Source organism: Aulonocara sp. 'chitande type north' Nkhata Bay, linkage group LG14 (genome assembly GCF_057382095.1).
Source record: "Aulonocara sp. 'chitande type north' Nkhata Bay isolate Kocher_YH1m ecotype deep benthic linkage group LG14, A_spYH_male_GT1.1, whole genome shotgun sequence".
NCBI lineage: Eukaryota > Metazoa > Chordata > Actinopteri > Cichliformes > Cichlidae > Aulonocara > Aulonocara sp. 'chitande type north' Nkhata Bay.
The window spans coordinates 21,738,862-21,760,109 of NC_141357.1; the positions used below are offsets into that span (position 1 = coordinate 21,738,862).

At 39.0% G+C, this 21,248-nt stretch overlaps 2 protein-coding genes across 2 annotated transcripts in view; both read right to left on the reverse strand.

Moving 5' to 3' along the window:
• grik4 (glutamate receptor, ionotropic, kainate 4) overlaps window positions 1–21,248 on the reverse strand; it is a 362,254-nt gene that overhangs the window by 223,301 nt on the left and 117,705 nt on the right. The gene's annotated exons all lie outside the window — the stretch shown is intronic.
• The window catches only part of LOC147314532 (uncharacterized), a 52,234-nt gene continuing 34,118 nt past the window's right edge, over window positions 3,133–21,248 (reverse strand). Inside the window, exon 4 of the mRNA XM_086260392.1 lies at window positions 3,133–3,300. Within this exon, the coding sequence (XP_086116518.1) occupies window positions 3,133–3,300 (168 nt within the window). The remainder of the gene's footprint in view (window positions 3,301–21,248) is intronic.

Below are 21,248 nucleotides of genomic sequence, written 5' to 3' on the forward strand. Positions count from 1 at the left end.
TGTCAGTGTGTGCTATGACAAAGGGTGGTAAAGAAGTGATAAATAAAAAACACAGTGATACATGCAAATTCATGAGCCAGAAAAACAATTTATGCCCCCAGTGGAGCATTTTTCATGTCTAGTCCTTCTCAAACCAATGGGATGTTGGAGGATAACACTCCTCTTCAAAAGCTTTTGTGCTTTACTTCAACTTGGCCCAGCACAGATTCCTTCTTTAATTATTAAAACATATACACAAGGCACCGGGATTTAAAGATAACTGACCATGTGCATTTTTATAAGTGCTAACTAATCTCCAAAGGACTGTTGAGTTTTGTTCTTCCCTGTTGGATAAATTAGAGCTGACATTTTGCATTAACTGTAGACGTAGGATTATCTCTATTAGACTGTTAAAAGATAAATGGGTCTTTTCAAAGAAACAAACAACAAGCGGAACAACTTCAAATGTACAAATGATCCTTTACCAACTGTTTGCACCATAACCAGCATCACCATTTTTCCAGCTGCCTGTTCATTAAGCAGTAAATTTGCTAATATATATTGCTCAAGTATAATAATATATCGAATGTGACAGTAACAATAGGGAAAACAGTAGTTGCAGTCCAGGGCATGACCAGAATTATTTTGGTTGCTTCAAAATGGGACCAGATCTGAGACAACCCAGAGTCAGTTGCCATCTTTACATTGACGTTTGCGATTCATGACAGCAATAAGACAGCGTCAGTCTGTACCCGTTTGCTATCAGTATGCGATGGAGTCACTGGAGTCAAGTTTGCAATTACACCAACTGTGACAAATCTGTAACTGCGACCTGTCGGCAGACGTTACAAATCAGTTGCCATCTACGCAGAGATAACTTCAAATTAAACAGGAATTCACATAAATTGCTAACATTCAGAGGCGAGTCAGAACGCCATAGATTTCAAACGGAAAACGAGAACGATTTAGATTCTTTTTATTGTGTGTAGGGTGAAGATGGAGTCACATGAGTATCTTATGCAGTGCACTCTCAGTCAATTCAGTATAGCAGCACATGAACAAGCCCCGCTGCTTGCTTAAGCTGCATGTGCTGGTTAGACTGGCCCCTAACAAGAAGGTAATAAGTAGCACCACTGCAAAGCGGTAAAAGCTGTAAGATGAGTAAGTGGGAATTTGTCCAACCGCACAAGAAGGTTGTGTTGTTGTGGCAAGGTTGGCAACTGAAATATCGAATAGAAAAATACAGGAAAAGAAGTTAGCAGTGACTTCCGCTTGAAGATATTGATATTGAGCTTATCTCTGATATACAGTATTCTTCATATATATTTAATTATTCATACATATACGTGCTACTTTTGGTTGCTCCCTTTAATGCCAGATGTAACCCCAAAGGGAAACTGTGTCTGCAGCAGGAAACAAACCAGTAACCTTTCACTTGACATGCAACTGTGTAAAGTTAAACATAAATAAATAAATAAATATAAATAAATAAATAAATAAATAAATAAAAGAACATTTCAGAAAAGATAAGCAGGTAAAAATCAGTGGCTTTAACCTGTAAAACGACTGTTTGCAGCTGAAACTGATTAATAACTCGGTCTCCTACTTAACTGATCAATATCAATATCCCAGAAGTTTGACTGACTTGACACTAAACTCTGATAAAAAAAAAATGTTCTTTTAATTTTCTTTGAGCAGTTTGCATGTATATAAATAGAATATCTGCTACTAGCCCTACACATAAGCCAAACTTAAAATGTAATCCCAAGAATTTTAAAACACATTATTAACCCGTACGCCTTGTGAGTCAAGTGTCCAAAATTATCCGTGCAAAAAAACTCTTTTCTGGAGGTGACAATTTTCACAGTGTGAAATTAAACTCTGTCAAAGGTACGGCTATAAAGTGAAATTCAAGCCATTCAATAGGTTCTGAAAAATGGATAAACACAGAGAAAATGGGGGGTTGTAAGTGGTTTTAATGGTGATGTCTTAACCCTGCAGCTGCAAAACCATACCTACTTTGCATATTATTATTGAATTGCCCATGATTTTTGTCATTTTTCTGTGTTGTATGCGCATTCATGAGCATGTAGACACAAATGCAAAGACTCACACACACACAAACACAAAAACACACATGCTTATATATGTGCACCCATACAGCAGGACTTATGAAATTTCACAGCTTGCCTGTGTGGAAATTTTTTCTGATTAAATTTCATTTACTGCAACTGGGGTTTCATCACTCAATAAGAGGAAGAGAAGCCAAAGTGCCGATACATGCTTGGTTCCACTAGGCAGCAGGAGAATATCAAAACATGTCACCTATCCTCTTTTTGCACTTTGCTTTCCATCTCTTTTTTCTTGCTTCACTTCTCCCATCCCTTTCACACATCCTTCAACCTCACCTTTGACCTCACCTCCTTTCTCCTTTCTCACAGTCCTTTTATTCCACCAAAACATCAAATCCCTCACCCAACACATTGCTTGACCAAGCAGAATGACAACAGCCCACAGAGGTACTACAATATCCTGAAACCCGAACAATGACAGAACATCAGCGGTCAAGAGCCTTCTCTGGGCTATAGACAGTGTTGGGAAGTAACGGAATACATGTACCGCCGTTACGTATGTCACACAGTGGAAATTTGTTTTTTTATGTTTTGTCAATCTGTGTATTGGTACATAGTGTTGATTTTATTTGCATGATTTTATTGCGATATTTATATTGCATGTTTGTTTACTGATATTTATACTGCATGGTTTTATCCTCATATTTATATTTGTGTTAATGTTGTACCATGTTCCTTTAACCCACTGTGGACTAAACAGACAATTGTAGGCACCTGTGAGGTGGGGGCGTTCCCCAAGGTGGCCTATCAGCCGCCAGGTTGACCTGTTAAAGGGGATGGTGAGCACAGAGACAAAAGAAGAAAGAAGCGACGCACGAAGGGTGAGCAGGAGAAAAAGGAACGCGTGCAAGCCCGCACGTGTGTGGAACGAACTGCTGCCTGACTGTGGGGCGCCGCGAGTCGTTCGGCGATCCAGTCCTAACGGCAGGAACGGCAACAGTGGGTGGCGATGGCCGCAATGCACAACAGGGCAGGGATGCCCTTCTGCCTGCATCTGACGGTGAGACGAGGGAGGCCGTGTTCAGGTGTGGAGTGGGGCGGGACTGTGCGGCGACGCGCTGTCCGAAGGAGACAGGTCTGCGATAGGAGCCTCCTCCCTGGTCTGTTGCTGGTGAGTTTCCCCATCCCGGAAGAGAAGTTCCTCTCCTGTCTCTTTCAGATAAGGACCATTCGCCCATTTGTGGCTGGACTGTGGGATTATGGGACTGTGGGAGGGTAATTTTAGCATATGGAAAACATGTTTTAGCCTTGTTTTAATAGTGTATAGTTATTTCTGCCGGCAGGGTTTTTAGCGGGTTGCAACACTATTTTTATTGTATATGGGGAATTCTATCTTGTATTTGTGACTCTGGCTGTGTTTTATCCTGAAAATAAATGGTGTGTTTGAAGCCAGCTAAGTTTCTGTGCCCTGAGCGCTGACCCACCCACTCCCCTTTTTCGCTTGTATGTATACCAGACGTGGTGGTGGTGAAGATTTAGGTCCACCAGTCTTAGCGGCTACACGTATTTAAAATACAAAATATGAGTAACTGTATTCCGTTGCAGTTACAGTTTAAAAAGGTGGTATTTAGAATACAGTTACTTTGTTGAAATAAACGGATTACACGGCGGTACTTTCGTGTTTCATATTGTGGTGGGTCAGGACTGTTTGGGTTTTGTTTGACAGCTACATTCTGTTGTTCCAGGCGGCAGCGTTACGGTTGCCATGGTTACAGGGTGCCGCTCTCTCTGCGTGTTTCCTGGGTGATAGAGCGCCTTTTTGTTGTTGTGCTAAGCTAATAAGCACAACGGTACAGACATAGCTCTAAAGAATGTAGCCTCATGGGCAGTGTAGTCCGTGCTGCAGGGAGAATGGACTGCCATACCCGTTATGTGTCTGTGAGCACGAGGAGGGAGAAAAAGGCGAGTGGAAAAGTACGAGCTGTCATCGAGCAGAAACGGGAGCTGGAAGCATGTAAATATAATAATAACCACTGCAGCCAAGAAGAGTGCCTGACGAGCCCAGTTGTAAGTAAGCTATTAAGACTCGACTGTACACTGTGTTCGTGTTTTCCTCCGAAACAATAAGTTCCGTTGGAGCAGCCTTTCAACGCCCCTCTCTGTCTCTCGCTAGCAAAGTTGACCCAGACAACAAAGTAAAGCTAGTTTTGGCTACGAGCCCGACACGGAACCCGCCATATTAGTCAGAGGTCCCGTAGTTGTAAAAAGCATGATAATATATTAGGTAATCCAAACTATTCAGAATACGTTACTCTCATTGAGTAACGTAACGGAATACGTTACAGAATACATTTTGGGGCATGTATTCTGTAATCTGTAATGGAATACGTTTTAAAAGTAACCTTCCCAACACTGGCTATAGAGCACGTTTCCAAAGCTGTCAAATAGTTGCCTTCGTGTGCTTTTACCACACGAACACATGTTTTCACACAATGAATCAACTTTATCTACTTTATTTAAAGATTAAAGTGAATTTACAACGTCAGATATTGAGACTGCAGCCAACAAGATTTTGATTAAGAATTCATCTTTGTCTCATTTTCCCTCATTATTTAGTTATTTGCTCTATGATTCTCAAAAAACATCTTGATATTTTTTTTTGTATGTGTGTGTATTTGAAAATACAAAAACTGCATATATTCAGTCTATTATTTCAAAGGCCCAAAAGGAAGTAAATACTGCCAACTGAGATTGCAGGACCAGAAAATCATAGACGTCTCTAATTAAAACACAAATCACAACAAAAGAGCTCTTCCTAGCTTTTTTGTTGATTAATAAATGAAGAAAAATGCCAAGCTTTCTCTGATTTCTGCTTCTAATTTGTGAATAATGTAGCTTACTTTTTATTCTTAATATTCTGGTTTCTGGATTCTGGATGGGAAAAACAAGCAAGTCACAAGCTTTGAAAATAAGTTTCTTTTTTGGGTTTGTTCATAAAGAATTGTGACATTTTATTGAGGGACCTGATTGTTTACCTGATCTGTTTTTTTCCGTAAATGTGCTGATAGGTAAACTTTGTGCATTTGGTGTAATTTGTATTTGATGGAAATTAGTAAATCCAACTAGCTGGTATAGCCACATGGCTCAGGGTCAGCTTTAGCAGTGATCTAGGTCATAACCAAAATTTGGGCGATACAGTAACTCATCCAGTTCATCATCCATCCGAAGACAACTGTAACATGTGAATTAGAGAAATAAGGCTATGCATTTCTTGTCACTGGTTGGCTGCTTTAATTAACTAATGAAAATTAAAATTTATTGAGAAATGATGGATAATGGATGGATAGAATGGATTGATGGAGAAGTAATTTTGGCTCACAAACACATCCAGGGAAATTAATCACTAAAATCCTACCAAGACTCTAGGAGGAATAGCAATTCTGGAAAATGGAAAAGCGCCCATTAAGCAACAACTACTACCTTAGGGTCATAGGCTTAGTTAGAGGGAACGCCCATTAGATGGTAAGTTTCAATAAAAACCAATGCCAATGAAGGAGTAGTATTTCTTGTGAAGTGTGAAGTCACAGGCGGATACCTTACCATCACATAAACCCCTCAGTCTCAAGGATCGATGGGTTTATTTTAAGATAATAATAGAATTTACTGCTAGACTTCAGTACAGCAGATTTCAAAGGGAAAAAAAATACAGACTTGAATGAAGACTCTTCATTTAAAATAAGATGGCGTGACTGAACAGAGTGGTTTCACCTGTGGCCATTAAACACTCTATAAGGAACTTGGAGCTTCCACTCAAGTGCACTTTTTGATTGAAAAAAACAATTAGCACTATAAAAATAGGCATTTTATTAACGACTTTTTAAGTTGTTATTCATACATACTGGCTGGAGCACTGCTGCCCACCTACAAGCAGTGCAGTGTTGCTCATATCAACGGCTCACAAAAGACAGAAATTTTCAAGCTGTTAGGATAATACTGGTCAATGGCCACGCGCCAGTCTGGGAGCTAATCTTGACCACAGCTTGGAAACATGAGGCAGCAGAACATACGCAAGCTGATAAACACATACTCACAGCACAACAGAACAAAACAACAGTTCCATACTGAGCTGTCGAAAAGATGGATTGATGGTTCAATGTTTTTCATGCAGTTATTTCACAATTTTGTCTGAGCACACAGCACTTTCATGGTGGTTTCTGTGACTTGTTTGTTGTTTCTTTGCAGGCAAAGTTTAGTCTGCATGTACCCCTCACTGGTATTATATGTGGTTTTAAACAATCAGAACGTAATGCTTATTGCAAATTCAATGCTAGTTATAAATGGAGCTGACAAGGTTTGCGTAATTTCCCAGCTTGAGTCTTTTGTGTTCATAAAATGCTTTGAACAATCAAAGAATGGTACATGAGCTCAACAACTTTTATTTGATTCAGTTCTGCTCATTTTTATTCATACAGCACCAATTCACAGCAGCTGCCTTAATGTACTTTATTGTGTAAGGGAAAGACTCGCCAATATTAGAGCAAAACCCCAATAAACAAGCACCTGGTGACAGCGAGGAGGAAAAACTCACTCAAGAATTCACTAGGAGTAAAAAAAAAAAAAAAAAAATTCATATGAACTTCTTTTTTTTTTTAAGTACTTCTACGAGTGGCAATAAGAGGCAGAAAATGGCATCTAGTCTAAGATAAGAAACTTTAAAATAAGTCTGGAATAAAAGCCCATTTTTATACACTCACCAAGTCATGACAGTCTTTTGGTTGCTCTTTAACATGCTTTCAAATACACAGCTGACATTCAGACTATGAATAGTTTTGTCTAAAGATTTAGAATTGAAGGAAGACTGAGCAAATCAGAAAGATTTTCTGTGGCTTTGCAGCACAAGTAATTGATTCTCTTGCGTTTCTCCATTTGTGCTGCAGCCTTGAATGCTAAGGCATTTTAAACTACCCTGATTTGCATTTTTTTTTCTTTTCCAGAATAATAAAAGGGCACATGTATCTTAGTTATACAGCCCACCATACAAAAAGCACTCATATATAGCATGAAGATGCTGTTTCATTGGTAAAAGGCGAGCATTGAAGTAATTGGAGGTTACACTATTTTCTCAGGGAAACACTGGAAAGCAAAAAGTAGTTGCTAGGCAACTGCTCATGCTAATTCATTGGGTTATATTGTGTAACTACAATGTGAATGTAAAGTATTTACATGAATAAAAGGAAATATTAAAGAATCTTGAAAATGTTCCTTTATGGTGAGCAATTTATTTAGATGAATTAGATGAATTAATTTAACAAGTAGATGACAAAACAGTCCAAGCTTTCAAAGACAAACTTACAATGGGACAATTAATATGATTCTTCAATAGTGCATGAATATTGTATGCCATGAAAACATGATTTCATAATGTTATATCATTAACATTTAGAAAACTGTATAAGAATAAGAACAGAAATAACACTTTTATGATGTTTAATATTAAAAATACAAATGTAACTTTTTTTTGTTTCATAGAAGACAGTAAGCAAGTTTTTGCCTTAATGCTAACTTATCACAAATCATTATTTATATTAAATATATGTTCATTCTATCAGCAGAAAAAAGAGCAATTCTCCCTTTTAGTGCAGAGACAGAATATTTCAATGCAATAGTCCCTACAACGAGCGATCGTTTTCCATTTAGGACATCCAAATGTCATTGTATCCTTTGCCAAACATGGCTCTGAAGTGTGTGTGAATGATGGGTCTGTGTGCCCTTTTTTCTCATCGCAAACAGGCATTCTCCCTTTAAATCTCCTTCTCATCCTGTGACCCACCAATCATATTTGACCGACTGACATTTTGAAGAACCCTATAGACTAGTTAAGTGACAGGACTCAAACCCACACGCACGTTGTACACAAACAGGCACGCGTGCCAGTCTGACACAAGAGCGAGAATAATTACAGGCAAAATGGAATGAGAGAGAAAGACGAGGAGAAAAAATATTAATCACTGGATTTGACATGTTTTGCCACTACCTGTCAACCTAATGTTTGTCAAGGTTTAGAGGAGATGACAAGACAGGCACGGTCATGAAGCAGGCATACTGCCTTATTATGTATGACACACACCCTCCAGGTGGGCAGGTGCTTGCACACACACAAAATTAGAAACCCACATTGTCTCTGTTGGAGATGAATACATGTTAGTTTCCAGCCTCCACACACACTAGGTAACGGGATACTGAATGCATGTATGGGCTGCAAACCAATACATAAACCTCTAAAATTGCATAATGAGTCACTGGGATCTATTGTCCTCAGTCAATACGCTCCATAGTCCTTAACACAGTTGTCAAACTGTACAATTTAGCATGCAGCAAATTAAAAACAAATAGATTGGAAATAGACTGTACAAAACAGGTTCATAATACCATGAACAAATTAAGCAATCAATATTTATAAGCACAAAGCAGCAAATGATGATCCTGCTGTTCATGCAAATGACACAGTGAGAATCATACCCATTAAGTTCAGTGAGGCCAAAACAAAGTAGAGTCATCTGTTTGGGTATTTGTTGGTTGTCATCTGCTAGGTTTAATGTGGTTAATATAAACAAGTCAATTTAAAGACTCGGTATCCTATCAAAAGATGAAAGATGTATTGGATACATTTGGTGGTTTCCCTAAGACATTGGATGCCTTGAAGCATGAAACTAGCATTGCTGGAGCTATGTTGTTTCCTCCTCTCGTATACTTTTTAGGTGGAACCAAAGGTAGGTTTTTCTCCATGAGTAGAAAAATGCCTGTGTAGCAGCTGTCTTTCCTAATAATGCAAGTGGGGAGTCTGGCCATCCAACCAAAAGAACTGCAGTTTGCAAAAAAAAACAATACTTCTCCATACAACGTGGCTCTGTTTGGGGAAAAAAAGAAGAAGCTGTATACTGTATCTTGCTGCTTATTGTGCACAGTTTTTGGCTTCAGGCTGGAGCTGCATTTTCCAACTACTAAACGCTTTGCCAGTGAAGACGGGCCTTTATTGTGTGGACTGAAAATTGGAGGAGAAGAAGAGAGACATAGAAAGCAATCAATAGCAATCGATAGCTAAGGCAGCAAGTGCTTTTTGTGTTTCTTTGTGTTTGCACGCATAAATGTACATGTGCGCTGCTTCTTCAGAAAGTGTGTAAGCTGTACTGTGGCCCCTTGCCCTGTCTTTGATCTGTCCCTTTCCTAAGAGATTTCAGACTCACAGGCTCTAGCCTGCTAGCTAATGCTGGGCCGGCTAAGCCAAGTTGAGCTGCGTGGGTGCCACCTACACACTGCAGCTTTCTGTCTCTACTTCTTTCAGCCTCGTTTCAACACCTCCTCACAGCGCCCAACACTAAGTGCTCACCCTCATCTCTGGCTATGTCACTACTTATGCTTTGCCTTCATTGCGGTCGCTTTTGTTGGTAAGGAAATAAACTTAATGTTGATTCTTTTAATATAGTGTCATTTTCAAAATTGTATTTTCTGGAACAATATCCAACAGATGTTCCACTGATGCTAAAAAAAAAAAAAAAAAAACTCCTAAAAATTTAACTTCGTAACCTAGCAAATATTTTTTTCTTTAAAAGAAGATGAATACATATGTCATTATCAGCACTTTTTAAAATTTCAGCTCACAAAATGTGGCGCTAAAAAGGGCATTCGAACTTTGGTTGTACAATCTACAGGTTATTGATCCACTTACAAGGTCAACATTTCAATTTGATGCATTTTAACCAAACACTTGCAGTGGAACGGCATTCCTTGTACTTTGTATTTACTGCTATAAACAGAAGTAAGCCTTCTAAAATGCTGACATTACCATTCACTTTAAAGCACTGTTATTTCTACAGATATAAAGGAGCTTTGGCATGGCTGTCGATTCTTTAACAAGTGTTTTTTTTATTGTATCTGTTAAATGTAACTGCTTAAAAAAGCAAGGTCATATAATAAATACAGCACCGTTGCAACAAAACTCTGTGAACTTTGTAAAACTGCACACCAAATGTGGTTTGAACTTTATCCAAGTAACAATTAAAGATTAATAAAATATTACTAAACAAAAAAGTTGCACTTTTCACGTCTTTATTGAACACATTTATCACACGCGCCGGAGGCTGGAAAAAGTACACTAACTTAGTCAACTGCAGAACATCCTCTAACAGCGACATCCAACAGACATTTTCCGCAGCTACTCATGAAACAATACAACAATGTTTCTGTTTATATATCTGGGTTGTCTTAGTTGAACAGGCCTATTCCAGTCATGCCACGGCTTCCCAATTCAGTTAAGATCAGGGCTCTGACCTGACCATTGCAGAACATCAATGTTCATCTTTTTTAAACAACTTTGTTTTGCCGAGCCAGAATCGCACAATCTAACCTAAGACCATGGTCTGCTGCCCTGTCATTCTCCTGTAACCTTTCTTGATACAACATTTAACGTATTATTATATCAAAGATTGTATGATATCCAGCCCCTGAGATCAACCCCAAACCATCACGCCCTCACAACCAACCTTTACAGACTGGAGGTTTTGGTCTTGGTGTGCGATGCATTTTGGCTCCAAACTTATTGTGGCGTATTTCTGCAAAGTCTTAAACTTTTGTTTCATCGATCCACAGAACATTGCCACACAAGGTTTATTCATTCTCTTTCACTGTTTTTCTCATAGCGGGGACATTTGAACAAAGGTTTTAGCAAGTTGTAGAAATTTGCGCAGGTTTTTTGTTGTTGATTTGTTTTTTCCAACTCTTTCAGGATTGAGCACTTTTAGTTTGATCTTTGCAGGGCGCCCACTCCGAGGGAGAGCAGCAGCAGTCCTGAATTTTCTTCGGTGGTAGACAATTTATCTGAACACCCAGGCCTTTTGAAATCCTTTTGTTGCCTTCCACAGCTTTGTGATGTTGTATATTCCTTCTTCTGAAGACCTGTGAGAAGTATTCAGTCTTTGTTGAGAACAGCACAATGTGTCAGAAAGCAAATTTCAAATTTTTATCTATAAAATCCATAGATCCCTTTTCTGTTTCTCTAGTTGAGATACGTTGAACACCTATCTGAGATCTGATCTGGTCTTGGTGATATAACTCAGTATTAGGCTGCTAGCTGCTGTTAAGTACTCTCTAAAATGGAATATAGGTAGCTGGCTCTAAACCAGCGGTCCCCAAACGACTCACGGTACCGGTCCGTGAGTCGTTTGGTACTGGGCCGCGAGAGTTGAGGCTCAGGTGTGAAATGTATGGTTTTCAGGGTTTTTATCGGTTTTCAGCGTTATTTTGTTATCATTTTTATCGTTAACTCGGCTTTCCTGGGTCTTTTCACGTGTGTTATGAATAAATCTTCTTTTTTTCGGTACCGGTACAAGTTTTATTTTGTTATATTTATCTGCGACACCTTAAAGGCCGGTCCTTGAAAATAATGTCGGGCATAAACCGGTCCGTGGCGCAAAAAAGTTGGGGACTGCTGCTCTAAACTGTCTGCATATACTGCCTTTACTAATCATTAGTCAGTGATGTGAACGGACAATTTCAATTGTTGCTTGCATAATGCGTAGTTTGTCTCTATTTTATGTATCAGATATTTGAGCAAAAAAAGAATTATGGTTCTGTGTGTTCAGTGCATCCTAATATGAAATGCAGTAAATATGATAAATGCTATAAAATCATTATTTTGTGGGACCTTGCTCAAAGCTAATAGGTGACATGTGTACTAAATTTAGTATACTGTAAATACAAATGTTGCATATCGGTAAATACATGTTTTATCAATATATATTTACAGATATGGATGACCACACATTTCACTGGCAGTTACCATAAAGGCCCTTTCCACTGCAGTGCCATTTACTGGAGCGGTAACCCACAAAACACTTTAAATTTAAGTGTTTTGTTGATTTTAAAAATTGCTAGTCAGTGGATATTTTTTTCCTGGTGTGACCTTGGTGGAGATCATTGCCAAAGAGAAGTCTCCCCATGGCATGTCTGCATGCAGGTCCCGTGAAACCAAAAGCAAATGCTGGCGTGGCTTCTTTTTCTCGAGGTTGCAGGCAGACACGAGCGGTCACTTTGTAATGAGCGATTGCAGTGCGGGCTGAGTAACCTTCAGATTCGCTGGAGCTTAATGCTCACAGTATTTGGCAACATGATATAAATTACATCTAATGACTTGAATACACAGAGAGTTAATGGGAATGGTTGATTAAGCCTGCCAGTCAACACTCACTTGGTTAAATTAGATGAAAACTGACTGCAGCATTTTGGAGGGTCTGTGTAGGCTCATGTGGATGACAAGATCAGGACTGATTTTTTTAATCAGAAAGTTCTTAAACAATGCTTTGGGTAATCTAAACTAATGTAGGAGTTTGTTGTTGTTTTTTAAATGAAAGCAGAAACCATTTGCAATATGACTTATAACTACTAGTACTTTTATTTTCTGCACTATCGACCTTGTGTATTTCCAAGTTCTCTGTATAATTAACACCAAAGAGTGGGCTGAGTACCATGCAAAGAAGAAATATTATAAAGCACGTGTGAGACAGAAGCATGAAACTTTTTCTTGTGCTTAACATTTTAATTGAGAACAAGTAAGGCTGCTGATTTAATCTCTGTGACTCTTCAGTCGGAGGTAGTCATGTGAAAAACTTGCATCTGTACCATAACCTGACTCTGTCTCTGCAGACGGTGTTTGCCAAGGCAAGATTTGTGCCTCTGTATGTGTCAGGGTGTATACCACAGTGTCTGCATGCACATATATTCCCAAACTCTCTAGGGGTGAACCTGCCTTGTCTACCAGTGCCTTTTCCCCCCTGAGGAACTGTGAAGTAGCATTGTAGTATTGGAGGTGCTGGGGGAATTCACGGCAGGTGCAGCTCTGTTATTAAATATCACTCTGCAGTAAAAAAATGAGGAGTAACAGTTCCCTAAAAGACACTCTCTTTTGTATGAAGAACAAAGTATTAAAGTATAAGTGGATTATGTTCTCTGAGACTTGGGATATTTTGTCACATATAAAAGACCGTATACGAAAACACGAGTTGGGTGCACAATGTTGCCGCTGTTCTGTCTGCAGAACAAAAGCAGCGATATCAGCGCGTGTGGGATGCGGTCCTGGGTAATACACAGAATTTTAGCTTTTGGCAGTTAAAATCCAATTCATCACTATAAGTAAGCTTGGTCATTATTCCTGGCAACACCTTTTGCTGTGTGTATTAATCGGTTTTTCATGTTATCGGTCAATTGATTGACCGTTATCTGATGTAATCAGCCCACCCTCACTAGTACACAGCCACCATAAGCTGTTATCACCTTATTTCAGGTTGCTAAAAAGAAATACAGATTAATCCTTTGCAGCACTGGAAGTCAATAAGTTTCCAGTCGTTCACTGTCGTCTCACCAATAATATGCACATGTTGGACAGCTTCTCTAACTAATGGCTAAAAAGTCAGCTTGACACAAGCACATATGGGCCACTGTCTAAATTCACACTTCCTCTACCTGCATTTGTTAGAGAAGCAGGCAGTAGCATAGTCTCTATGGCTTAGTACAATAGTAATGACAGCACTAAATTGGTCACCAGATTCATCCTTAGGCATCAGGAGAGGCTGGGTCTGTGGTGGTGTAAAATCAGGCCATCACACTCACGTTTGAGATCCGTCTGTTGCACTTGTGTTTTGCTTTAACTTTCTGCTTCACATGTTCAAAAGTTCATGACTTGCTTTAGGAAAAAGTTCCCTATTTGGCTCAAAATAACTCCTTTTAAGATGCCAGCGCTCTTAAAAATATCTAAATGAATATAAATGATGCAGACAGTCAAGTTTGACATCTCAAGTCAGTTCATTCAAACTACCAGGCTGGGACTGAGTTTTCTGTGAGGCCAAGACTGCAGACCAGAACGATCCAAAATCCACTAAAAAAATCTACCAGGGCTTCCGACGGCCTTCCAGGTGTGTCGTTAATCAAATATTAAGAAGCACAGATTTCCAGGTTAGTAGGGTGATTACCAAAAATGTTACAAATTCTGAGTTACTCTACTGTATGTTTACAGATGATCAGAACAGATGAACCCTAGTAAATTACAGGAGGTAGCCTACTGGTCATAGTGTGCGAGTGATTATTGGTATTCAATGAGTAGATAACATTAGTTATTGTGACAAAAGCAAAACCTGTTCCAAGAAAGGGCTCAAATAATGAGATCTAAATGTCTGCCAGCTGGCCTCTTTAACAGCCCTTACTGTTGCTCACATCCTACAATAACCTCTAAAAGCTCATGTGAAAGCATTTGTGTGACAGAGACAGAGCGAGCCACAGAGAGAAACAGCTTTGTGTATTTCTGAGAATACATCTGTGCAACTGTCTGTGTTAGAATGGAAAATGATCAATTTAAGCAAAGGTTTGCACAGAGGAGGGAAACCAGACCCAATCTTGGCTCAGTTACAGATTGAGTCAATATGAAAATCAGTGAGCTTCTGGGAAAAGGCAACCCTGAGAATATTTTTTCATCCAGCTATGAAAAAAAAGAAAAAAAAAAAGCAGCTGCAGTGTTTTATGAATATACCACGTCTTTTTTTCCACAAGGATTTAAAACATCCGTAACATTTACCAACAAAAAATAAAAATGTCATGGCAAATGCTAAAACAATCTAAGTTCAATAACCACAATTTTAATTAAAAAGAAAAAAATTGCCTGTGCTCCTCTCAAAAAACACGAGGAGGTGATGATTCTATCATTTGAACACAAGCACAATACCTGGAGACCAAGTTTACCGAAATCCAACTCAGCATACATTCAGTCCCTAAAACGTGACCATGGCAACGTCAGCAAGAAAGTGACTCGTCTGAAGACACTATGAATGCGCTGTGGTACACCACAGTATGATTCTATTTTGGAGCTTGATTTGATTGTTTTATGCCCCACTTTAAGCCAAACCTCTAAATGCTGAAGTAGTTCCTTCAGACCTTGACATACCAAAACAAAAATCTAATTTCTAGGTGTGAAAGCCTCTTCAAAAATCATGTTTGAGTACTATAGGCTACACTCATTATAGAAGACAGGCATCCTGAATATCCCATGGGGTAGTGCAGCACAAAGAGGTGAGAGAATCATGCTTGTAGTGATCTTGCCATCTGTTACACTATGATTGATTTCTGCAGCATCTGGCTGAACACTTGCCTACATTTCAATGACCTGCATCACACACTGCCTCTCTGTCCCCGTCTCTATTACCGACATGTACATATGGTCGCACACAGACAGCCTTCTGCTCACATGCAAACATGCATTCTTTTGTTAATCTCGTTGTGAGGACCCCCGTGCTGAGAACAGACGGCATCAGAAAATGTTTTTAGTTTTGATAAATATGGATAGATCTTACAGAAATCCCTTAAACCAACATGTCTAATGGCAACCAGGTGGGGAAAAGAAGAGTCCATGAGCAAAGATCCTACTTAAACATTTTTTCCTAATTATGTTTGTGAATTCTTGTTATATTCAGTGAAATACATCATATATCAGGATATTATTTATGGCATGGGTACACTGTGACTGAGAATTTGTTAACATATATAACACAGAGTCATGCGATCCTTGGCCAGAACCATCTCTCACTTGACATATTTGGCTTCCAAAGAAAATAAAACAGCTTAAAACACTAGTCTACAAACCAACGAGTGACGTCATGTTGGCAATGCTCAGCAGTTATGACTGGCTATAACTACTGAATTCAAATAATGTACTGCTGATACAACAAACATTCACTGAGCTACCAATAAGTTAATGAATCATACATCAAATAACTGTCACAGTTATAAATCCAGCAATTATAATGAAATGGCATTCAATCAGATGGATAAGCCGGCCTGCTGACCATGAGACACACAGAGAAAAACCGTTTAACAAGCTCATATTTTCAAAATAGATGTAGCGGAGCTCAAAAACAGCAAAAACACCATAAAATTAAATGACCACACATCACACAACTTGATTCAAGTGTTCTGAAATAAATCACTGTATATTACAAATTGATTTTCATAATACCAGGTACAACTGAAAGGGAACTTAATATGTCAGTCTCTTCCCAGTTTATAATGCCCCATTATAAAACACAGTTAAAATGTTGTGTCTGACAATGACTGGAAAACTACACTTTAACCTCAGTACAATATGCAATAAGCCCATGAAGATCTAAAACTGCTCAGAGCTTATCAAACTGAAGTCAGTGTTACTGAGATATTGTCAACAACCACTCATTTCAGAGTCACCATCATTTTACCTTGAAGTATTAATTCTGAGAAACTAGGAATTCAACTGTAACTTTATACATATTTCTCTTCTCTTGTCTAAACGTAAAGCATACCAGGGTTCGACGTAACCTCTGGACAAATGACCTGAGGCCAGTATGAAAGTCAGACATGTTGATTGGCCAACTACTAGCTGTTAACAGTGTTTCATCTTAGTTTGACCTTTCTTACACAGGCCTGGAGACTAGTCAACAACCCCCTTGCAACCACCAGATGAAAGGCACCCAAGTGGTTGGTGAGTGGTTGTTGCTAAGTTAAACTGATCATACTGTAAAGATGGTGATGCACCAAAAACTCCTTTTATTTGGTCATTTGCAGATTGCTGCAGTCTCCTGTAGTTTGAATGGAAGACACAGACTTGTCTGCCAACCACTTACCAATAGTGAAACTTTAATTATCAGGATGCAAACTGGATAATGAAGAAAGTAAAAAATTTGCAATGGACTTCGTATAGTTTTACAATCACTTGGCACTCATTTGAAGACAAGGCAGCATCCGCCATGCAAAATAAGGGGTCTCAATCAACCTATGATTGTAAGGGGTTCACTCTCTCATCTATCCACCATAAATCATGGCATAGACATGCTGGTCTACCATATCAATTTCACTCTTTACCACTCCAAAGGATGAATTGTACATGCATGCAGAAGTTGCAGTAAGCTGCAGTAACAGCAGAGGGAGATATTTTATTTCAAGCGAACATGAAAATAATCACATGAAAGCATTTAAACAGATATTATTAACACATTTAAATATATTAGCTGCCTACCTTAATCGTTTCTGCTTTTGCTTTTGCTCACTATACCAAATTCTTGGCTTTAAATATATTATCTCCCCCTGCTGGTAATGCAACTTCTGCATGCAGAAATGCAATTTCTGCTTGTTTGTACATTTCACACTTTGGAGAGAGAAAGCGTGAATGAGACACGGTTGACTGGCATGTCTATTACATGTTTTTGCTGTGATACTGGTTGGCTTTTATAGGACTGGGGTTTTAGCAACAAATATGCAATATGTATATACAATGTTGTTTAGTGCAAAACTAAAGATCTAGGAGGTGTGTCCCAGGGAGCAGAGCCACACAGCAAGTGAGGACTTTTACAGAGCACTGGCACACCAGGCTCAGGCGTTGCCAGTGTCAGTGGTTGGAAACAAGCCACACCAGCTCTCCACTGCCTGCAGATGAGACCTGCCACACAAACAGGCCAAAAAGAAGGCAAGCATTTATGCAAGAAAGCATGCATCAGTGAGCCTTGCCCCCCCCCCGTGACTCTTTTGCTGGTTCACTACTATACTGATACTGACCACTGTAGAATGGGAACACCTGAAAAAAGCTGCAGCTTTGTAGGTGCTCTGACCCAGTTGTCTAGTCACAACTTGGCCCTTGTCAAACTCAAATCCTAATGCTTGCCAATTTTTCCTGCTTCTAACACATCAACTGTGAGCCCAAAATGTCCACTTGCTACCTAATATATCTCACCCACTAACAGGTGCCATGATGAAGAGATAATCACTGCTTTCACTTCACCTGTCAGTCTTCATAACGTTATGTCTCTTTGGTTTAAATACCCATGCTACCAATTTAAAATACAGTTGTACAATGTCGTGGTCCTACTGTATTATGTTCAACTTCTGACAGAAAATGGAAAATATTTAAATAAAATGAACTTAATATTTTCACATCTCACTTAGTTACTCCTAAGTGAGATGTGAAAACGGAACATTTAACTTTGACAGATATATCTCAATATTGACTCATATGAAAAAAAAAAATTACAATTATTTGAAAGTCATTTGGCACTTTCCATATTAACCAGCCGTAACTAAAAGATACCATTTTACAGTTAAGGACATGCTCCATGAAATTCTTTATTTTCTTCTTTATTTTATAAAGCAACAGCACAAAAGAGTTAAGAGCAACCAAACACCATATCATAGCTTTTTCTATATGCTTTGGTCTTTTGTTCATACACACATGGCATTTTAGGTCACTGAAAATGGAGCTCTTATAAACCACCCTTTCAGAAAGTGCATTTATGTTAATGAAAATGAGTATTTTCTCTTCTAATTTTCTCTTTATATCCTTTTTAGATGTAATGCTTGTCATTGGCCAACGTTTCTATATGATTAGGGCTTTGGTATGTTCTTGATAGCGCCTGATGGAGGTAAGGATGCTCTTAGCCTAAGAATGCCGTGGCTGGTAGTGATTGCAGATTTGCATCTGCATGTTTTTTTTTTTGTTTGTTTTTTTAAAAACAAAAGACTGAAATCCCTGTTTTACAAAATAACAGTGTTTGTGAGGCTGGAGCCTAAAACTAAATCCTTCTGTTTGCCGTCTGCCAATTTAGTTTATCACAGATCTCAAACTATGGGAGTTAAAACGTAGCTGCAGGCCTACAGTAGATTACCACTCTTCATCTTCATTGCAGCAACATCTGTAGCATACAGGGCCATATGTAAAGTGGGCCAATTACTAATTGCTTTGCAGCTGTAGATAATAAGTTATAATTTACAGAGTCCAGTGGTAACAGTAAAAATCTCCCTATCCTTTTCCTAAAAACACGTGTACACTGGGACACATATTCTGTGTATAATTTAAAGGAAATTCACTCATTTCAGGCACTGGATAAAAATTTCCACAGGGACTAGTTAAGTTAAAAATCTAAGTTAATGTGAGTCACTTTGTGAAAACACGACCTTATGTATGCGTATGGTTTATAACACATAAATCAGAGAATCAAGACACCAAATCATGATATTATACTACTGAGGGAATAAGCATGTTTAACTCTCAGAAACCTTACTGTTGAGACATCCAAGCAGTTTGCTTTGCCCCGTTCTGCTTAGATACATGATTGTACAGTATTCTTTCCAAGCTTTGGCCACATGGGAAAATGGTTGAATGCTGATCTAAGGGAGCAAGGATGTGCTGTGTGGGATATCGAGTTCCACACTGTTCATGGGTGTCCAATTGAAGTCCTACTTCAAACACAATCTTACCACATGTGGGAGTGTTTGCACATGTACTCCTCTGCACGTAGAGCTATTTATTTGTTTGCTACAATTTTTTTTTAGCCCGTGTAATGTGAGGCAATACAAGAGCAAAACAATGACTGCTTTCAAAGGTCGGACTTGATGGAGGGAAGAAAAGTAGCTTGAAGTAGTAAACAGTCCTTGACTTGCCATCATCGTGAATAAGTGTCTGCAACCAGCTGTAAACCTCTGAAAACAGGATGATAGGGATGGTGTGGCTATAGAATACAGGCTGTTTCACTATAGACTGCTGGGAGAGTTTTAAAAGTATTTAGATATAAATGCTACTAAATGTCAGTTGTTCCAACATTACCATCACCTGCCTATTGTAAAGCACAGAGTGGCAAACAGTTGACTGCTTGATGGCTACTAAGTATCCTAATGAAATAAAGACCTCAAATGTCTCCAGAAGCTAAAACGAATGCACATTTAATGATTACTGATATTTTAAATTGTGGATCCAAAGGGCCTGCAGCTTAGTATAGGATAGTATGAGAGAGAAAAAGGGGGGAAAAAACATAGTCACAGATGGAAATTGTATACATCATTCTGCCCCCCTGCTAAAGGCAATAAATGATGAGGATTTAGGCTTTGTTTATATTTGCGGTTGTTGCTATGTTACCTGTTTAATTTTATTGTGATCTATTTTCACTCTGTTTTATAAAGCATTTTGAAACTGTTTTCACTTGTTTTCCAAAGTGTTGTGCAAATCAATATTATTGTTGTTACCAAACAACTTGTTCTTCTTCCAAATTTGTAAAAGCATACCGATTGAGTGGAGTTGCGCAGCGAGCATTTCAATGATCTGATAAACACCTGTTGTGAGATGCATTCAGTTAAGTACTAGTGAGTCTAGCTTTATCAAGCTGTGACCTCCAGTCCAGTGTGAAGCAGCAGGAATTATCACCTCCAAATCTCTGGACAAGGTTCTCAGCTGGAAACGTGTGGAATGCCCATTTTAATTGGGTGACGAGTTGCTTCCCCAAGTGGATGAGTTCAAGTATCTTGAGGTCTTGTTCACGACCGAGGGGAGAGCAGACAGATTGGTGTCTCCAGTGATGAGGATGCTATACTGGTGTAGTGTGAAGGGAAACTTCCCCTTTTACCGGTCATTCCTGCCCTCACCAGCGGGGCAGACCCAGGAATCGCTGGAGAGATTACGTCTCTGAGCTGGCTTAGGAACACCTCGGTGTTCCCGTTCAAGAGCTAGAGAAGCAGGCCAGAGAGAGGGAGGCCTGAGGATCTCTACATAGACAGCTGCCCCTACAACCTGGAATAAGCGGATCGATGGATGGACAGTTAAGCACTTGTAGCGATTCACACGAGAAATACCCTTGTTGCAGTCTCTGACGTTTGATACACAGCATTAGATTTCTATTCTAGGTCCCATTTTCTGAAGACAAAAACCAACAGAGGATATAAAGAACCACAGAGACATTAGCCAGTGTAGTCTTATTAGGAAATCGCATGACATTTCATATTATCCTTCTTGTTTTCTACTCCATCTTTGACCTTTGTGTTAAAGAAGTATAAGAGGCTCATGAAAAAGTAGAAGATGACACCATTCACAGTGTCACTGGATAGCCATGGCATTTCAGCGGAGTCAACACTTCCCAGTTGTGGCATTTAGACATCCAGAGAGCATTCTAGCCCCCTCATGATCAGCACTATTATTACCTAGCATGAGATAAAACTACACTGGCCACAGAGAAATATTTCTTTCTTTCTTCTTCTTTTTTTTTTTTTTTACCCTTTTTGAAGTTAATCTATTTTTAATGACTTATGCTCAGCGCCTGTTCAGAACTAGAGACATTAATATAAGATCCGCCCATAGGCATGGTTCAAACA